We start from the raw sequence: 20,953 nt of genomic DNA, 5'->3' as shown, positions 1-20,953 counted from the left end.
TGTGTCTGAAACAAGAGGGTGGGGTATCCCTGAAACCAGAGGGTGGGGTGTCCCTGAAACGAGAGGGTGGGGTGTCCCTGAAACGAGAGGGTGAGATGTCCCTGAAACGAGAGGGTGGGGTGTCCCTGAAACGAGAGGGTGGGGGTGCCTGAAACAGAGGGTGTGTGTCCCTGAAACAAGAGGGTGGGGTGTCCCCGAAACAAGATGCTGGGGTGTGCCTGAACAAGAGGGTGTGTGTCCCTGAAACAAGAGGGTGGGGTGTCCCTGAAACAAGAGGGTGGGGTGTCCCTGAAACGAGAGGGTGGGATGTCCCTGAAACGAGAGGGTGGGGTGTCCCTGAAACGAGAGGGTGGGGTGTCCCTGAAACGAGAGGTGGGGTGTCCCTGAAACGAGAGGGTGGGATGTCCCTGAAATGAGAGGGGTTAAGGGTGTGCCCGAAACGAGAGGGTGGGGTGTCCGAAATGAGAGCGTGGGGTGTGTCTGAAAAAGAGGTGGGTGTGTCTGAAACAAGAGGGTGGGCTGTCCCTGAAACAAGAACGTGGGCTGTCCCTGAAATGAGAGGTGGGTGTGCCTGAAAGAGAGGGTGGGGTGTGCCTGACACATATAGTGGTGTGTGCTTGACACAGGGTGGGAGTGTGCCTGACATGGGTTGGGGGTGTGTGCTTGACCCAGGAGGGTGGTGTGTGCCTGACACGGTGGGGGTGTGCCTGACACAGGAGAGTGGGATATGGCTGATATAGGATAGTGGGGTGCACCTGACACAGGGTGGGGGGGTTACCTAACATAGGGTGGGGGTGCACCTGACACAGGGTGGGGGGTTACCTAACATAGGGTGGGGTGTGCCTAATACTGGGTGGGGGGGTTATGCCTGACACAGGAGTGGGGTGTGCCTGACACAGGAGTGGGGTGTGCCTGACACAGGAGGGGTGTGTGCCTGACACAGGGTGGCGGACGTGCCAGTCAGGTGGATGTAGTTGAGAGCACCAGAAAGAGCATCCCTGGCCTCTGAAGGCCCCGGGCAGCCGCATCCTGGCCATCTCTTTTCAGAGTCACTGGCTTGATGACTGGCCTTGACCTTGGCCCTTGTGTCCTTCACCAAGGAGCTGAGTCTCAGCAAAAATCCTATCATTCCAGTTTAGCAGAACCCCCTTCATGAAGTTGAGCTATGAAGCGTTTTGCACTGACCCCCTCCGCCCTGGCTGGACGTCCCAGCTGCCTTTGCTGCATTTGGGTCTTGCACTTGGTTCTTTCGGGAGACCTCACTCCCCTGTGACAGTAGCTCAGAGGAAGTCTGTCTGTAACTCGAGTCTAGTATAAGAGCTGGAAGCCAAACTATTAACACAAATTCCCGGCCAGCTATGGAGTGGCTGCGTGACCAGGAGCGTGTCTCGCCCTCTCTTATCACTAGTATCGTCTTCTATAAAATGAAGATTAAAGATAGTGCTTACTTAAGAGCCACAATTTTCAGGGGAGGAAATTGGTCAAAAGTTTGGGTGTAGCTGGCACCTGGCTTGGAGGCAGCGGTGAGGAAGACGCTGTCCCTGAGCTGAGTGCAGAGCTGGGGGATGGGGCAAGGCCATCCATGCCGGGTGGGGACATCTGGAGGTGGAGGTGGGAGACAGGCAGGCCGCTGTGCTGCTGGCCCTGGTCAGGGTGCAGTCGGGTGCGTTTGGGGAGTGGGCCCAGAAGGAGGAGAGGTGATGGATGGGTCTGTAATGGATTCTGCCTGTTTCATAGGTTTCTTGTCTGGGGTGTGATCTAGGCTGGGTATACACGTGTGGGCCTTGTCTGGAAATGCATTCTGGCTGCCGCCCCCAGCCTCAGCATGCACTGAGGGTCTCTGCACAGACAGCAGGCACACGAAGTGCATCCTCCGCCCGCAGCACAGTGCAGACGCCCCTCGGGCACCGTGGGCTTGGTGTCTTATTCATCTCTGCCCTTCCCAATCAAGATGGTGATTGACAGTTGCCTAACTTGAACACACTTTTCTTCATTTTACAAGAACCCGCAAATGGACGGACAGAGAGAGAGGGGAACAGCCTCACCTATGCAGGTTCTCCCATCGTCTCCTAACTCATAGGGGTCCGCACAGAGGCACTGGAAGCCGCCCTTGGTGTTTCTGCACCTCGCGGAGGCGTGGCAGGGGGGTGGGCGCCGTCTGCACACTCGTTCACATCTGCCAGACACACAAGGCCATACAGGTGAGAGGAAGCGGCTGCACCCCCTTCTCCCGTGAGCGCCCCCGTTCTGGGAGGTGCTTCTCTCTGCGGAGGTCAGCCTTTTGCCTGCCATCCCACCTGGTCTAGGGGTAACTGCCCCCCTGCTCCCCGCACATCCGAAAAGGTAATGAGGAGCAGACAGATGTGCGCTGGCCGTGGGCTCTGAGCCTGCAGGGAGTCCACACACTGGGGCTCGCTCAGGCCCGAGTCACAGGAGCCTTCCTGGAGGAAATTAGGGTTTGCCTGGGATAGGGGAAGGTGGAATGTGGCCAAGTGCAGGACATGGCGGCAGGAAGGGGCCAGGGTGAGGGTGGGCAGGGTCTGCTTCGCCCAGGCAGATGCTCCCAGCTGGCCGACGGGTCCTCTGAGAGCAAGGACTGGGGCCACCTGCCACCGCCAGTGAGGATGTGGAGTCCCCTCCTGCTCCCCCTGCACACGAATCCTACAACCTAGTACCTCATCCCCTAGGCTTATGTTTCCAGATAACCTGCTGTACATTTTGTTCAAATAATATTCCTTTTCTGGCCAATTTTAGAAAACAAGCAGTAGCATGTCACAGATCTGCTCCACATGCCCAGTGCACATTCTCCAAATGGAACAGGTGCTGTCAGTGCTGGGGACGTGACCTCTTCCAGGAGCTGCTCTGTTTGGAGGGAACAGAGCTGGCCTGGGTGCAGCCTCCGCCGAGGGCCAGGCTGGAGGCAGCAACCTCCCTGCACTCCTGGGGCCCTGGTGCTGATGACACCCCCAGACAGAGCGAAGGCACTGGGAGGGGTGGAGGGACTCTCCCCAGTCTCGCCGCTGAGTGGAAGAGCCGGGGTCCACATAGGCCACAGGGTCTTGGCCCCCGACTCGGCCACCCCAGGACGGTGAGAATGTGTGAACCTGAGCAGTGCTCAGGCGATCCAGTGCCGGAGACCCGTGAGGCCTGGAAGGCCAGCTGGGGTGGTCTGCTGCCCCCCTGCTCCCCAGGGCGAGGAGCTGCACTGGACAGGACTGCCCACTCCTGACCCGGGGGAGGCTGGCCCATGCTGGTTTTCTCAGTTACAGAATGGGTATAATTATGTCGGCTGGGAAAAAACGGGCGTGGAATCAAAGACGATGCTTATGACAGCTAGCAGGGTGTCGGGGATATCTCAGGCTTTCTAAATGGCACAGTCTTTAAAAATGACATTATTGATAATGACAACCATTCTATAAGAGTATAAGAAGTCGGGTCTGGTGGCTTATGCCTGTAATCCCAGCACTTTGGGAGGCTAAGGTGGGCAGATCACCTGAGGTCAGGAGTTTGAGCCCAGCCTGGCCAACATGGTGAAATCCCCTCTCCACTAAAAATACAAAAATGAGCTGGATGCAGTGGTGGGTGCCTGTAATCCCAGCTACTCAGGAGGCTGAGGCAGGAGAATCACTTGAGCCCAGGAAGCGGAGGTTGCAGTGAGCAGAGATTGTACCACTGCACTCCAGCCTGGGTGACAGAGTGAGACTCTGTCTCAAAAAAATAAAAAGAAGAAAAAGTCAAGAAATTTCAAAGGATTGAAGCTATTGACTATCGGCTACTGTTAACTGTCTCTATCTTGCAGCAGCTATTAAAGTGTTTTATGTATAGGTAACCACGTCAAGGCTGTTAAACCTAGAAGGTCTTTCTTGGCTAAAGCTGTCCCTGGAACCAGCCCCTCCTGCATCCCGTTATGCAGAGCTGTGAAGCACCGGAGCTGTGTGAAGGCATCTGCAGCCGCCCCTGGGGTAGGGGAGTGTTTCCATCATGATCGCATAAAAAATCAAAGTCATCACCCATGAATGCTGCAGGCCCATTTTCTCTTCTTCATCCCCTGGGATGTGCGATGGGGTCCTCAGAATGGGAACGGCAGCCGCCAACACATCCCTGCATCCCTCTCAGGGAGTTCCCTTGGAGCAGCTTCCGCCCCCTCTCCTCACCCCATCCCTGCAGTTCTCATCCTGGGTATGAGTTCCCTGTGGCTGCTGGGAAAAATCATCACAAAGTGGATGGCGCCAAACAACAGAAATGCACCCTCCGAGAGTTCTGGAGGTCACAGGTCTGAAATCAGGGTGTCGGCCGGGCGGTGCTCCTTCAGCAGGCTCTCGGCGGAGTGCGGGGGCGTCCTTCCTGCATGCTCTGGCTCCTGGGGGTCCCATGCCTGGCAGATGCTTTGTTTCCATCCTGGGTCTCCACACGGTCCCGTCTCTCTGTGTCTTGTCTCCTCTTCCTACGAGGACACTGCGCATTGGAGCAGGATGCACCCGACAGCCTCATTTTAACTCGATGGCACCTGCAAAGGCCTTGCGTCTTCATCACGCCACATGCAGAGGTACACGGGGCTAGAACTTGAGCATAGCTTTTTGGGGGCACAGTTTGGCCCACAACCCTCCACCCACAGTCAGTTTCTTCTAAGCAGAAGGCCGAGTCAGGGGCCAGCGCTGTGTAGGTCTCCTTCCCAGGATGGACAGGAAGCGGGGGACAAATCAGCCCTGTCTGAAGAGCAGCGCTCCCGACAGAGGAGGAAACCAGCCTCAGCCGCAGTGTCCCCAGATACCAGAGCCACATGCATGGAGGCCGAGGCTCTGCTCTCTGCTTCGCCGTGAGTTTCAATTAGAGCAGCCGTGGTGTCCGCACGTCTCCACGCGCAGTGAGTGTGCAGACGACCATGGCGTCCACAGTCTCCATGTGTACTGAGCGTGCAGATAGGCACAGATGTTTCCATCTCTCTAAGCAAATTAGTACTGGTTGCAAACTGTATTTTCCGTAATACGCACAAAGCATTTATGTATATTCGTTTACTGTATAACCTCCTGACAATAACTCATGGAAAAAGCCACTGACTCACAGCTTTTTATCTATTTGAAATTCGCAACATCAAGGCACTCAGAGGAGACTCACTGCAATGCATTTGCCAGCTTTTTTTTTTTTTTTTGGAGATGGAGTCTCATTCTGTCGCCCAGGCTGGAGTGCAGTGGTGCAATCTCGGCTCATTGAAACCTCCACCTCCCGAGTTCAAGCAATTCTCTTGCCTCAGCCTCCTGGGTAGCTGGGATTACAGGCACCCATCACCATGCCCGGCTAATTTTTCTTTTTTGTATTTTTAGTAGAGATGGGGTTTCACCATCTTGGCTAGGCTGGTGTTGAACTGACTTCATGATCCACCCGCCTTGGCCTCCCAAAGTGCTGGGATTACGGGCATAAGCCACCACACCTGGCCTTAATATCAAGTTTTTATGTGAATGAGTTTGAGTGAATAAGTAGAATTTGAGTAGAGAAGAGAGCAGCAAATACTATTCGTTTTACTGTATTAAATATTCAGTTAAGCCCGCAGCCTTCCTTTCTGTAGCCACAGACGTGTTGATGAGGTTTCACTGAGGATCTCCTTGAGTACGTATATTCTTATCAATTTAGCATAAACGTAAAGCTTCCTGTCTGTTATACTTTTTCCCTTGTGATTCTTGATTTTGAAACTTCTAGTGCAGGGAACAGCTGTGGTAAAAATATTTGTGCACACGCATTTGTACCAGAGTTTTGAGTTTTGTCATTTATTTCTAAGATATATTTTAATTATAGATGTGATAAAACGAACAAAAAAAGAGTTGTATCGATGAAGGTTAGCAGTCTCTCCTCCCTGTTCCCATCTCAGGCTGCTGAGGTCTCCAGTATTCACAGGTTCTGGGGCAGAGCCTAGGGCTCCCCTCACATTCAGGAGGACACTCATCAAAGTGATGTGTGTGCCGGTGGCCCACTGCTTAAAAAAAAACCTGAACAGATTCCCAAATGCACACATTGCTGTGTAGCTTACATGTTTATTGAGTGGCTTGTCACCAACACTCTTCCAAGTCAACAGACACCCTGCTAACTGCAGCGCAATGGTTCTGGGTGTGGCCGTCCCGGCATTCAGAGCACAGCTCCTGAGCACACAGTGTTAATAACCACAGGCCTGCACCCCGCTCTTTGTACTGTGCATTTATAACTAATTTAAATCGATGCCTTATTCCCGTCCTCACTTCGCATTTGAAAACGTGGAGGCACACAAAGGCTCAGCACTTTTGGGAGACAGATTAAATGGCTACTGAAATGTCTGTGGCAGGAGAACATGAAGTTGGGCCCAAGTTAGTGAACTAGAGAGAGAAGACGAGTTAGGGTTGGCCGACGCGTGTCTCAGACCTTCACATACACAGTCTAATGGGGTCTTGTGAAGAGTGTGGATTCTGACTCAGGGATTGTGGTGGCCCCAGATGCCGCAGGTGTAATAAGCTGCTTGGTGATGTTGTTGCTGCAGCCGGGGAGCCTGCCAGGAGCACTGGCTGCTGTGCATGGACCATGCTGAGAAACACTCCTGCACCCTCGGGAGCACCCAGACTGGTTGAGAAATAGTCCTTCTTACAATGGATCTTAACTTCAGACAGCTGTTAATTGTTGGACTAAAAATCAAGGAAGATAAATGAAACTGGCTAGCCATATGTAGAAAGCTGAAACTGGATCCCTTCCTTACACCTTATACAAAAATTAATTCAAGATGGATTAAAGACTTACATGTTAGACCTAAAACCATAAAAACCTTAGAAGAAAACCTAGGCAATACCATTCAGGACATAGGCGTGGGCAAGGACTTCATGTCTAAAACACCAAAAGCAGTGGCAACAAAGCCAAAATTGACAAATGGGATCTAATTAAAGAGCTTCTGCACAGCAAAAGAAACTACCATCACAGTGAACAGGCAACCTACAAAATGGGAGAAAATTTTCGCAACCCACTCATCTGACAAAGGGCTAATATCCAGAATATACAATGAACTCAAACAAATTTACAAGAAAAAAACAACCCCATCAAAAAGTGGGCAAAGGATATGAACAGACACTTCCCAAAAGAAGACATTTATGCAGCCAAAAAACACATGAAAAAATGCTCATCATCACTGGCCATCAGAGAAATGCAAATCAAAACCACAATGAGATACCATCTCACACCAATTAGAATGGCCATCATTAAACAGTCAGGAAACAACAGGTGCTGGAGAGGAGGTGGAGAAATAGGAACACTTTTGCACTGTTGGTGGGACTGTAAACTAGTTCAACCATTGTGGAAGTCAGTGTGGCAATTCCTCAGGGATCTAGATCTAGAAATACCATTTGACCCAGCCATCCCATTACTGGGTATATACCCAAAGGACTATAAATCATGCTGCTATAAAGACACATGCACATGTATGTTTATTGCAGCACCATTCACAATAGCAAAGACTTGGAACCAACCCAAATGTCCAACAATAGACTGGATTAAGAAAATGTGGCACATATACAACATGGAATACTATGCAGCCATAAAAAAGGATGAGTTCATGTCCTTTGTAGGGACATGGATGAAACTGGAAATCATCATTCTCAGTAAACTATCTCAAGGACAAAAAACCAAACACCACATGTTGTCACTCACAGGTGGGAATTGAACAATGAGAACACATGGACACAGGAAGGGGAACATCACACTCCGGGGACTGTTGTGGGGAGGGGGGAGGGACAGCATTAGGAGATATACCTAATGCTAAATGACGAGTTAATGGGTGCAGCACACCAGCATGGCACATGGATACATATGTAACAAACCTGCACATTGTGCACATGTACCCTAAAACTTAAAGTATAATAATAATAACATAAAATAAATCCAAAAAAAGAAAGAACAGAAGAGTGATTTTGATGGCATAGGATGGTCTAGAGGAGGCTGGAGGAGCATTCCTCATTTAGGAGACAGACGAGCAACGTCCCAGGCGGAAGGTCAGAGGGCACGCGCACGGGGGGCAGCTCCACACAGGCAGGTTGCAGGACACCAGCGGTCTCCCTTCCTGATCCACTCTAAGATCTCACCCATCTTTTATTTGCACCTTGAAGATCCCTGTGAATAGCACTTCGGGGTCATCCATACTTAAAATGAAACTAAAATGGTCACGTGACACATCTGGGTATTTGGGCAAGACGCAGGTGTACAGTGAAATGCACCGTAGGAAGGCTTGTTAACATAGAACACGCAGCGTGCTATGCCCTGAAGCACCTGCCGTCAATTCCTTAGCTGTAATGCCAACAGGGAAAAGCAGGAATCGTGGGTGAAGTGGCCATTTCAAGTTTGCACAGTCTCTAAGCCAAGGGAACAGGAAAACCTTGCGATTCATGATCCTTTTGTCACTGAAGGGTCAGCGGCAGAGCCTACGGCCAGGAGTCATGCAATAGTGTTAACAGCAACCACGAGTTTACACAGACGTCATCACCCGACAGAGTAGTTGTGTATCTATCACTGAGGCTTCTGGAAAGTTCTCTGGGAGAGACATCCTGGTCTGCTGTTCTCTGGGGCACTGTCTAATCTCTGGGTGATTTCCTTGTACACCGTCATTCATGACCAATCCCAAAATGCAGCAGGGGAGCACGTCTGCAAATCTGACATTGTGGAATTACCAGTTTAAACAGAGGGTTTCCAGCCCAGGCTGGTTTCCAGTGATGACACCTCCCTCACCTGTGGAGCAGACCTCTGCCCTATCTATGCCCAGGCAGCGCCCTGTGCTGTTAGAGACTCTGAAAGTTATTTCCCAGGCACTGTTCCCCAGCCAGCTTTGCTTCTTCCTCTCCTCATCCCTTCTCTCCTGTCTTAATGGGAAAGTGGCTCCCGGGAGGGCACCTGAGACCGCAGACTTGGCAGGAGCCGCACCCCTACCTGACCCCTGCCACAGCACGGAGTCCTGGTGGGTCTCTGGTGCACACAGGGTCTCAGCCTCTCCCTTTATGACTGAGGGTCTGGAAGCAGTTGGCCACTGCAACCCTTCAAGGACAAACATTTTGGACTTTCAAAATTGAAATGGAAATTTTGTTATTGTGCTAAATTATACATAATGTAAAATTTACCACCTCAGCCATTTTTAAATGTACAGTTCAATGGCACTGAGCACATTGACCTTGTGCAACTTATCACGCCATCCCCCTCCAGGTCTTTTTTTTGGTAGAGATGGGGTTTCACTATGTTTCTCAGGCTGGTCTTGAACTCCTGGCCTCAAAGGATTCTCTCACCTGGGTCTCCCAAAGCACTGGCTCCAGGACTCTCATCTTCTGAAAACTCTGAGAAAACTGAAAACTGTGGACTTTGCTTTTATTTCTGCTTGCAAACCAGCCAGATTCTTGCATGAGACCATCTCTTTCTTCTGCAGTCTAGGTAAGTGCAGCTCATAGCAGGTAGCTCACAGGAGGCTGTGAGTCTGATGCCAATTTTCCTCCCCTAAATTGCAGTCCCTGAAGGCAGCTGGTTGGCCTTCTAAAGATTGCTGGTGAGTATCGTCTGAGCAACCTTCCTCCGAGAACAGCAGCCATTCCTGCCCCTGCCTGCCCTGACCCCACCGGCCCATGAGACCAGAACCAGTGGCCCAGGTTTTGTTGCAGAGCATTTCTGAAGTAGTTGGGGAACGCGAGCTGCTCTGACAGGAAGCCCCAGCCTCAGGAGTCGCACCGAGGGCTCTGTCTCAGAACAGTCAGACGGGGACTCTCATTCTGCTGCTCCCCGCAGAGGGACCCCAGTACCCGGCTCTTCCCCTGGGAGGCTCTGTTGTCCAGCACACCTGCTCCCAGCTGCCCTGGGCTGACACCCGCATGGGAGGAGCAGGTGGAGGTGGCCCACGGCTGTCTTGCCTTTCGGCCTGTAAGGTGCCTCCCCATCCTGCTCTCAAATTACCACGGGAGGCCACACCTGTCCACACCTAAACATGCGGGAGGCTGGGAGTGGAACCCAGTGGCTGGAGGAGGACCACGCATGGGCTTGGGAATCAGCCACCTGTAGGAGGTGGAGGCGAGCCTTACTCTATGGGTTCCTGGAGTGGAGATGTTTGCTGCTGTGTTCCCTTTGAGAAAGCGCCCCTGCGAGTTCACCCCAACTTTGCCTGGAACTCACGGACTCCTCTCTCTTCCCTCACCGGTGACCCCATTGGCACGATTCCATGTGCCTGTCCTGAGGCCTCACTACCTAGAAAGAGGCCCGCTGGGAACATGGCCAAGGGGAGAGCCCTTGCTTTCTATCCTCAAATCGCTCCTGGGAAGATAACAGTTTCGGAAGCACCTTTTGGCGAAGAAACTTTCAATGACATTGCATTGTTAATTTATATGAGAAACATGCAGATGTTTTGTAATTGTCATTAAAGGAAGGACTGACCTTTGCAGAGGGGAGGCTGGAAATCCCATCCTTCCTGGGTGCAGGTGAGCTGCTCCTGGCCTTGGAGCTCATACCCGTGCCGGCAGGAATACACCAGCACGCGCCTCCCAGACTCCTCACAGTGCACAAAGTCTCCATTCTCCACGCTCTCCGGGAAGCCACACTTGTCGTCTATGAAATGTGGACAGGTTGACATGTAGTCAAACTGCGAGAAAAGAAAACCACACACCAACGTCCCTGTCACGGTGTGCTTGTGCCCTGGAGGGGCTGGTGCCGAGGCCGGGAGCCCTGCTGTGGTCAGTCACTGAGCACCCACGCAGCACACACGGCCACTTCCCAGGTCGGGCCCCGCTGGCTCCCTTTCTCTAGGCCTCCAGTTCCTTTCTCACTAGAGAAGGGTCCCGCCCCGCCCCGGGAGCTGCCCTGAGGGTGTAAGGCAGGGCGTTGACACTGTTTTCTAAACAGTGAAAAGTTAAAATCAGCTCCTGGGGAAGATAAGCTTTGTTTGATGAGATGCACGTGCTATAACGTGGTGTGAGAAGAGACCAAACATTACCTTGAGGAAAGGTTTCCCTCCAGGCCTCCAGGTTCATGCCAGGGATGCTGTCACAAGACTCAAAGTCTTCAGGGAATTTTCCGACTTGGAAGGCATCCACGGGCACCCTGGTGAGGCCGGTGTTGTCACAGATGACCCGAGACAGGGAGTGCTTCTCCAGCTCACGCCTCTGAGCATCCGTGAAGATGTGGCTGTTCTCCCACCAAAACCTCCAGAGAAGGAGACAGTGAGTAAGGTCATGGTGCATGGAGAACCCCCAGGGCAGGCACTCAGGACCAGCCGCCCACTGCTGTGTGCTGCCAGCCTCTACTGCGGCGTCTGCCCAGACTCCCAGCACCCGGGGCCGCGCAGGTGCAGGCGCTGAGGACCTGCAGGAGACCCTGTGGCGTCTGCCCAGACCCCCGAGCACCCGGGACCACTCAGGTGCAGGCACTGAGGACCTGCAGGAGACCCTGTGGCGTCTGCCCAGACCCCCGAGCACCCGGGGCCGCGCAGGTGCAGGCACTGAGGACCTGCAGGAGCCCCTGTGGCGTCTGCCCAGCCCCCCGAGCACCCGGGCCGCGCAGGTGCAGGCACTGAGGACCTGCAGGAGACCCTGTGGCATCTGCCCAGACCCCCGAGCACCCGGGGCCGCGCAGGTGCAGGCACTGAGGACCTGCAGGAGACCCTGTGGCGTCTGCCCAGACCCCCGAGCACCCGGGGCCGCGCAGGTGCAGGCGCTGAGGACCTGCAGGAGGGCGAGATGTGAAGGGGCAGCACAGCATGCACCTGGCTGTCTGAACGAGCGGCGTCAGATGGAAGAGGGGCTCAGAGCCACTTTGCTGGTTGACTATGAGCAACTATTGTGCTGCATTGCTGTAATCTGGGGTGTATTGCTGTATTAAAAGCAAGAATAATGACAGCAAATTCAACTATTTTAGAGGGTGCTGCTCTCTACTCTGAAGTCAAGGTGCCCTGCACAGTCTCTCTACCTTCAGCTTCTTCCTCCAGGCCATAATTAATCAAGAAAATTGCAATGTGAAGAAATGAAGTCCCACTTTCCTCTCAAAATATGAAAATGGTTGCCAAAGCCTCAATAGCTCCCGGCCTGAATGCCGTAAAGCATGCATCTCCCATGTGCATCTCCCATGTGCATCTCCCGTGTGCATCTCCCGTGTGCATCTCCCGTGTGCATCTCCCGTGTGCATCTCCCATGTGCATCTCCCCTGCCATGTAAAACTCTTCTGGTTCCCATCACGGGGATGAATTCCTCTTAGAACATGAAAAAGAGGCCCCACTATACCTAAGTTAATTGATCCCATTTTTGCATTGGGGAGATTTTTGGTCATTAATACATAGGATGAGAAATTGGGGGTACCACCCTAGGAATCTGCCAGCTGCCTCTGCACTGATTTCAGATGGAGCTTCCACCATGGGTGGCATAAAACACGCATGGGAGACACACGTATGGGGCAAGCTGGCGAAATCTTCCCCCTTCTGAGCTAGTGGCTTCCCATGTCCCAGAGAATTCCAAACCGCACGTTTGCTGAAGACACAGCTATGAGGGAGACAAATTCCCCTGGTGATTTCTCCCCAGGTGTTCGTAGCTCTTCGAAATGCTGCATCTCAGAAATTACAGATAAAAGTCACACCGGGGAAAGGACAGAAGCCCCGGCATGTGGCAGGTGCACTCTCTGGGAAGAGTACAGATCCTTTACAACAAAAATCTGACCTCGGCACAGTGACTACCAAAAATAGAGAGAGAATTGGATAGGTAGGGATGTCTTTAAAAGCAAAAGAAAACATTTTCCCATTGTTTTTGTCTGTGTTGTTCTGAAATCCTAACACTGGTATCCTGTGTACCTGCTTCTACAGGGGGCATGGACTCAGTCAGATGGGAACAGGATCTGGCTCTGACTCCCTCCAGTACAAACCTCCAAATTCTAGGTTGAACTTGTGGAGGGAGCAGACATGTACCAGGCAGGCAAAGCGGGACCTCGGCTTTCTGCTACCGGCAAGCGTCTGCTATCTGCAGGCGGGGGCTGGGGCGCGGGGAAGGCCTGTCCAGCCCAGAGGCATCCATGAACGCCGGGCATGGCCTGTGTATGCGCCTGAGCCACTGTCCACCTCTGTGCTTTCCCGGGCGTTGTCAGGGGATGTGGGGGATGGAATGCAGTCTCAGGGCTGTCATGAGTGTGTCCAATTTGTGTTATGTGCCTGCTTGCTCGTGTGGTTGGATCTAGGAAAAATCAGCGCTAGCTCCCATTCTAAGTGCTATGTGCTTTGTAGTTGCTCGTTATAAAAACACTGTTCTAGGTTAAGGAAGCTGTGGGTGGGAGAAACAACCTGACCAGGCTTACGTAAGAGTTGAACGGTGGAGCCGGAATTTGAATGCAGGTCTGGCTGGCTTCAGAACCAATGCAAACCACCCGCCTCTGTGCAGGAACCTACCAGTCACCATCCCGCAGAGCCTTCATCTGCTTCCCGATGAGACAGGCAAACAAGGGCCCTGTCCGAGCCCTGGGGAGGAAGTTTTCAGCTAAGCCTCCCAGCCAGACATCGATGTTGTCAGGATGCTTGTACAAGTCCAGGATCTTGTCGGCCACGCTCCTGCTGGCGATGGCTGTGCTCAGGTCAGCGGGGGTCTCCAGGCGAGGCAGGCCGCAGAACTCCCTCCACTCATTGTAACCTGCACAGGGGAGAGGCTGCAGGGTTTCTCTCACAGACCTGAACCTTTGTTCAGCCCATCTCACTCACGTCATGGTCCCCGAGACTGGAAGCGCAGCAGGACAGAGTCCTGTCCCACCCTGTGACACTGCCCGGCAGTTTGCCAGGCTAGGATGTTCCAGCTCGGATGCCAGAGCTCTTTTTGCAGGGTTTGTTCATAAAGGAGCTGGAGACAGCAAGAATGCCCAGTCAACGACATCTAAGTGCATTCCTGTTATCGCCCAGCCTGTGCTTAGTTCTCGCCTCTACAGGGCAACCGAAACAGCTCCGCATTCTCTTCAGGATTTGCCTCCCACAATGACATCAGGAGCACACACAAAAGCCAGCACGTGCCCCCTACCCCCCCCCACACACTCACACACACACATGCACACACACACACACAAATATCTTTGGCCACTCATCTCCATATTGAAGACTGGAGATCTTTTCTTGCTGAGAACCCTGGTGAATCCCTAGCCTCTCTTCTCACTCCTCCTGCTTGCTGACCCAAGCCTGAGCTGCTCCCTTCCCAGGCCCCTATCCATGGTCTGACTCTGTGGCTGCGCCTTTGCCTGACACTCGTGCCCCTCCCTGTGCCTCCCTCCTCACATCCGCCTTCGTCCCTCATCCACTCTTCTTGGTTCAGCTGTCGCCTCCTCCAGAAGTGCTCCCTCCTCAAGGATGGGCGACCCTCACTCCCGCGGGGTCTGATCAGAGCGCCGCCCAGGGCCTCTGCTACTGTCTCTACTCACCCACCTGCCCTGTGCAGTGCTTTAGCTAAGACTGTCTCTGGTTCTACCCTCAGCGCCCTGCCCACCACAGGCTCCCAGCAGAAGTCCCGGACAAGTGCACGCACAGCAACATGTGAGCACTGGGCCGGTTCCCCCCAGGGGCAGTGAGGCTTTCATGGGACAGAAGGTTGGGCCTCATGGTGTCTCATGTTTAGACCAAACAGAACTGGGAGAAATAGCCGGGCATCCTCCAGTTGGTCTAGGAAGGGGATGCCCATGTGATAAACAGACTCATGGAGCCAAGGGGTGGGAACAACTTGGAAGAAGACAGATTGGAAGAATGGGCAAAGTGAAAGAGGAAGGCACGAGTGAGATTCAAAATCTGAGCTTCTAGAGGCCAGATGCGGTGGCTCACGCCTGTAATCCCAGCACTTTTGGAGGCCGAGGCGGGTGGATTGCCTGAGGTCAGGAGTTTGAGACCAGCCTGGCCAGCATGGTGAAACTCCATCTGTATTAAAAATACAAAAATTAGCTGGGCGTGGTGGCGGGTGCCTGTAATCCCAGCTACTCAGGAGGCTGGGGCAGGAGAATTGCTTGAACCTGGGAGATGGAGGTTGCAGTGAGCTGAGATCACCCCGTTGCTCTCCAGCCTGGGTGACAAGAGTGAGACTTCGTCTCAAAAAAACAAAAAACAAAAAACAAAAAAATCCTGAGCTTTCAGAAAACTGCTGTCAGGTGCCATTGAGTCCATTTCTTAAAGGGCGGCTCCCTGGTTCACCATCAGGAGGAACAAGTGTGTGTCTGACTCTTGTGCTGCTAGAGTCACCCCCCTTGGCTGGCCCCATAGGCCTGGCACTGCTGCGTCTGGCAAGGGTTCCCCCCAGCCCCCGTGAGAAGCTGCGCTGCCTCAGCCTGACTCCTGCTGTCCGTAGTGGGCTCTGCCGCCCTGTGATCTGCAGAAACCACTCTCGTTTTCTCTCTCCAAATGGGCCATCCCAGCCCTCTCATCAAAGCCACCGGGAAGTGCTTTGCCCCGTCAAGAGGCACCTGTGTCTCTCCACCTCAGCACCTCCAACAAAATGTCATCTTTATCCCGCAATCTACTTTAGCCTAGACCATACCAAACATACCCCACAAACTTCTCAGCTCCAGGAACAGGTAACCTGTAGACACTCGGTTTATATAGAAAACAGACGCCCATTGCTTGCCACAGGGCTTGGCGGACACAGCAGTTATTTCACTAAATATTTACTAAAAGAATCAGTTATTTTCAGACTAGTGAGAAACCAAAATAATGAGCAAATTAAAGTTCTGAAATGAGGAGAGAAAGTTTCTATATAGTCATTTTAGACCACTGTCGAACTGTTTAAGTAGTCCAAAATAATTAAACCATTTCTAATACCTGTGAGAGATGGAAATCTTAATTTTAAAAAGAAAAAATAACGAAGTTAGAAGGGTATTTTCCTTTCTTATTGCTCTAAGAGGAAACATATTTGCATCTTTTTCCAACTCTAGAGGGAAAACGTGCAAGGCCTGGGAAGGAGACATGGAGGCTGAAGCTCATCACAGCTCCAGAGGCCACAGAGCTGGGAAGAAACAACATCACTTCAGATGTCCCTGCCTGTGGGAGACACCGCAGAAACAGGAATGCAGAAAAAGTGTTTTTTGTTGTTGTCGTTTTGACTGAGTCTCGCTGTGTCACCCAGGCTGGAGTGCAGAGGCGTGTGATCTCGTCTCACTGCAATCTCTGCCTCCTGGGTTCAAGCAATTCTCCTGCCTCAGTCTCTCAAGTAGCTGGGATTACAGGTGCTGTCACCACGCCCAGCTGATTTTTTGTATTTTTAGTAGAGACAGGGTTTCACCATCTGGCCAGGCTGGTCTTGAACTCCTGAACTCGTGATCTGCCCGCCTCGGCCTCCCAAAGTGCTGGGATTACAGGTGTGAGCCACTGTGCCCAGCAGCAAAAAAGTGTTTTGGGGAAGGTTGTACATTTTATATTCCCCGTAAAGCACAACAAAGGCTTTCAGGGCGCAGTGGAAATCACCATCGCAGCAGCTCAGCTTGCTGAGACACCAGCGTTTCTCTTTTATCTAATTTATCCTCGGATCCAACTGATCAGATCTAATGAAGCCTCTGTCAGGTTTGTGGCCTTTCTGGTGCATCGATGCCTCCAGGTACTGGAATTCAGACCTGGGGAAGTTGCCTAAACTGTCTGTGCTTCAGTCTCTTGATCCATCTTTTAGAAAGTGATCGCAGCCCGGCCTTCTACGGTGGCTGGGGTATAGAGTGCTAACACATGCAGTGGGCTTTGAACTGCAGGCCGCAGGGACCCACGCGTGGCAGCTCTTATACTGCTGTGTCACGACTCCTGTGTGGGACCCACGCGTGGCAGCTCTTACACCGCTGTGTCATGACTCTCCTGTGTGGGACCCACGTGGCACCTCTTACACTGCTGTGTCATGACTCTCCTGTGTGGGACCCACGTGGCAGCTCTTACATTGCTGTGTCATGACTCTCCTGTGTGGGACCCACGTGGCCGCTCTTACACTGCTGTGTCATGACTCCTCCTGTGTGGGACCCACGTGGCAGCTCTTACAATGCTGTGTCATGACTCCTCCTGTGTGGGACCCACGTGGCAGCTCTTACAATGCTGTGTCATGACTCCTCCCTGTGTGGGACCACGTGTGGCAGCTCTTACACTGCTGTGTCATGACTCGTCCCTGTGTGGGACCCATGTGGCAGCTCTTACACTGCTGTGTCATGACTCCTCCTGTGTGGGACCCACGTGGCAGCTCTTACACGGCTGTGTCATGACTCCTCCTGTGTGGGACCCACGTGGAAGCTCTTACACTGCTGTGTCAAGACTCGTCCCTGTGTGGGACCCACGTGGCAGCTCTTATACTGCTGTGTCATGACTCCTCCTATGTGGGACCCACGTGGCAGCTCTTACAATGCTGTGTCATGACTCCTCCTGTGTAGGACCCACGTGGCAGCTCTTACAATGCTGTGTCATGACTCCTCCTGTGTGCTTACACCAAGCACTCTTGTGTGTGTGTCCCCGACACTCAAAATGAGGTTGACTCTACTGTCCTGGGTGCTCAGGGGAGGAACTGGGAAACATACAGGTTAATTAACTGATTCATCCAAAATTGAACTCCTCAGGTCCAATCCCAGGTCTTCTGAACACAAGTCTGGCTGTGTGCTGGTCTTACTCCTGTTCCCTTCCCACTAGGCCCTTCTGTCCTTGTCAGCGTTTATTCGCCCATTCATTCATTCATTCATTCAGTGAGGGTTCCCTAAGTGCGTGTTCTGTGCCAGTCGACGGTTCTGGGTGCTAGCGATTCATTCATTCATTCACTCATTCATTCATTCAGTGAGGGTTCCCTAAGTGTCTGTTCTGTGCCAGTCGACGGTTCTGGGTGCTAGCGATTCATTCATTCATTCACTCATTCATTCATTCAGTGAGGGTTCCCTAAGTGCGTGTTCTGTGCCAGTCGACGGTTCTGGGTGCTAACGATTCATTCATTCATTCACTCATTCATTCATTCAGTGAGGGTTCCCTAAGTGGGTGTTCTGTGCCAGTCGACGGTTCTGGGTGCTAGCGATTCATTCATTCATTCATTCATTCACTCATTCATTCATTCAGTGAGGGTTCCCTAAGTGTCTGTTCTGTGCCAGTCGACGGTTCTGGGTGCTAGCGATTCATTCATTCATTCATTCATTCACTCATTCATTCATTCAGTGAGGGTTCCCTAAGTGCGTGTTCTGTGCCAGTCGACGGTTCTGGGTGCTAGCGATTCATTCATTCATTCACTCATTCATTCATTCAGTGAGGGTTCCCTAAGTGTCTGTTCTGTGCCAGTCGACGGTTCTGGGTGCTAGCGATTCATTCATTCATTCACTCATTCATTCATTCAGTGAGGGTTCCCTAAGTGTCTGTTCTGTGCCAGTCGACGGTTCTGGTGCTAGCGATTCATTCATTCATTCATTCATTCACTCATTCATTCATTCAGTGAGGGTTCCCTAAGTGCGTGTTCTGTGCCAGTCGACGGTTCTGGGTGCTAACGATTCATTCATTCATTCACTCATTCATTCATTCAGTGAGGGTTCCCTAAGTGGGTGTTCTGTGCCAGTCGACGGTTCTGGGTGCTAGCGATTCATTCATTCATTCACTCATTCATTCATTCAGTGAGGGTTCCCTAAGTGTCTGTTCTGTGCCAGTCGACGGTTCTGGGTGCTAGCGATTCATTCATTCATTCACTCATTCATTCATTCAGTGAGGGTTCCCTAAGTGCGTGTTCTGTGCCAGTCGACGGTTCTGGGTGCTAGCGATTCATTCATTCATTCACTCATTCATTCATTCAGTGAGGGTTCCCTAAGTGTGTGTTCTGTGCCAGTCGACGGTTCTGGGTGCTAGCGATTCATTCATTCATTCACCCATTCATTCATTCAGTGAGGGTTCCCTAAGTGTCTGTTCTGTGCCAGTCGACGTTCTGGGTGCTAGCGATTCCATTCATTCATTCACTCATTCATTCATTCAGTGAGGGTTCCCTAAGTGTCTGTTCTGTGCCAGTCGATGGTTCTGGGTGCTAGCGATTCATTCATTCATTCACTCATTCATTCATTCAGTGAGGGTTCCCTAAGTGTCTGTTCTGTGCCAGTCGACGGTTCTGGGTGCTAACGACCCCAGCCCTGAAACACAGCCCTTCCTCTGGGGTTTATGATCTACGGGGAGACCCGCAGGCCAGTGGGAATGTGGGTTTTGCCTTTGGCCACATTTCAGTTGGTGAAAAGTGAAGCAGAGGAAGGTGGGGGTTGTGAGAGCCGGGAAGGGGTCGCCTGCTCTCTGGCGCAGTTAGCTCAGGGAAGTTAGCAATGGGAACATGAGGAGATCAAGCTATGGGGCCTGAGCAGGGCCAGCAGCAAAGGGGGTCCCAGCCAGAGGCAAGGCGTGTGCAGGCATGTGCTGGGTATGTGCTGGGCATGTGTGGGTATGTGCTGGGCATGTGTGGGCATGTGCTGGTGTGTGCTGGGTATGTGCTGGGTATGTGCTGGGCATGTGCTGGTGTGTGCTGGGTATGTGCTGGGCATGTGTGGGTATGTGCTGGGCATGTGTGGCATGTGCTGGTGTGTGCTGAATATGTGCTGGGCATGTGTGGCCATGTGCTGGTGTGTGCTGGGTATGTGCTGGGTATGTGCTGGGTATGTGCAGGCATGTGCAGGTGTGTGCTGGGTATGTGCTGGGCATGTGCAGGCGTGGGCAGGCCTGTGCAGGTGTGTGCTAGGCATGTGTGGGCAGGTGTGTGCTGGGTATGTGCTGGGCATGTGCCAGGCATGTGCAGGCATGTGCAGGTGTGTGCCCGGTGTGTGAAGGCATGTGTGGGCTGTGCTCCCTGAGCTCTGGTAACAAGGAAGCAGCTGTGTTTGGGTGCAGGGAGTGAGGGGGACAGTGTGCGTTATCCTGACACACATGGGGGCCCCTTCTGCATCCTCCCAACTCACATTTAGTCCCCAGATATTCACAGCCTGTGTGGCTGCTGATCCCAGCCCTTCCAGACGCCACTGGTGAGGAAGATAGGGATGGGGGAAGGGCCAGGGGACAGAGGAAGGCCCAGGGACGGGGCACGACAGGACTTAGCAGCACTGTCCATCTTACATGTCACCCACACACAACAGGAGGGCACCTCCCAACCTCTTAGGGTACATGGAGAGAACGGAGCCGCACACAGAATACGAGGTGTCAGGGGATCAGGTCTAGACAGGTGCTGCAGGTTGACCAGACAACCAAACCACCTAGGAGCCCAGAGGAGGGAAGCCTGAGGTGGGCCTGAGGTCAGGGAGTTGGGAACTGGGCAGGTCAGGGAGGAGGCTGCAGGGTGGGGCCTGGGAAAGGCAGGAGCCAGGTGGGGTGTGGGAAGCACAAGGGGCTGCTGGCTTGAGAGAAGCAGCCACTCCTGCCAGGGGCCAGCTTGGACCAGTTAGTTAACAGCAGTCCTGATGTGGTGGAATGATCTCTGCAGGCCCTGGGACCTTGTGGTGGGGAGGAGAAAGGGAGGGGGGCACTCTAGCCATCCCAGGAGCTTCCTGGGACGCCAGACACAGACCTGCCATTGTCTGCCTGCGCACTGCCTCCTCCCTCTACTAGAAGTGGCTGTTTCTCAAGGTCCCAGCTCATACATTCCTGGGAGGTTCAGAACCACCCTCTTCGTGCCATTTCTATCTCTAAGAAAAGCTGGAAGTGGCCTCTTTAGCTGAATGAACTGGAGCCCTTTAAGAGCCATTGCTTAGAAGGCGTTAGATTTGCGATTGTTTTACTGTAAATCAGTTTCTCTAGCAGCAGGTTACTAGCTCGGCAAATCCCGCAGCAGCTGCATGAGGTGTGCAAGGGAAGGAACTGGCAGACCTGGCAGCCCGTGGTCCCGGCCCTCTGCAGGTTGATGGACGCCAGATCCAAGGTGCTGGAATTGGACAGCACAAAGAGCCTTTCCGTCAGCTCCTCATTCATCAGCTGATCCTGCACCTGCAGTTTGGCTGGTCTTGCAAGAAGGCCTCGTATTAGTGGGTCCAAACCACC

The 20,953-nt window shown here is 52.7% G+C and overlaps 1 protein-coding gene across 1 annotated transcript in view; it reads right to left on the bottom strand.

The window, feature by feature from the left end:
• Positions 1-2,045: 2,045 nt before the first annotated feature.
• TPO (thyroid peroxidase) overlaps positions 2,046-20,953 on the bottom strand; it is an 86,837-nt gene continuing 67,929 nt past the window's right edge. Inside the window, 6 exon segments of the mRNA XM_030799838.1 lie at positions 2,046-2,176; positions 10,405-10,575; positions 10,961-11,169; positions 13,391-13,628; positions 20,783-20,806; positions 20,809-20,952. Coding sequence (XP_030655698.1) covers positions 2,070-2,176; positions 10,405-10,575; positions 10,961-11,169; positions 13,391-13,628; positions 20,783-20,806; positions 20,809-20,952 — 893 coding nt within the window. The 3' untranslated portion in view covers positions 2,046-2,069.

This window comes from Nomascus leucogenys, chromosome 19, assembly GCF_006542625.1.
Source record: "Nomascus leucogenys isolate Asia chromosome 19, Asia_NLE_v1, whole genome shotgun sequence".
Taxonomy (NCBI): domain Eukaryota; kingdom Metazoa; phylum Chordata; class Mammalia; order Primates; family Hylobatidae; genus Nomascus; species Nomascus leucogenys.
This window is presented reverse-complemented; position numbering and strand designations above follow the sequence as displayed.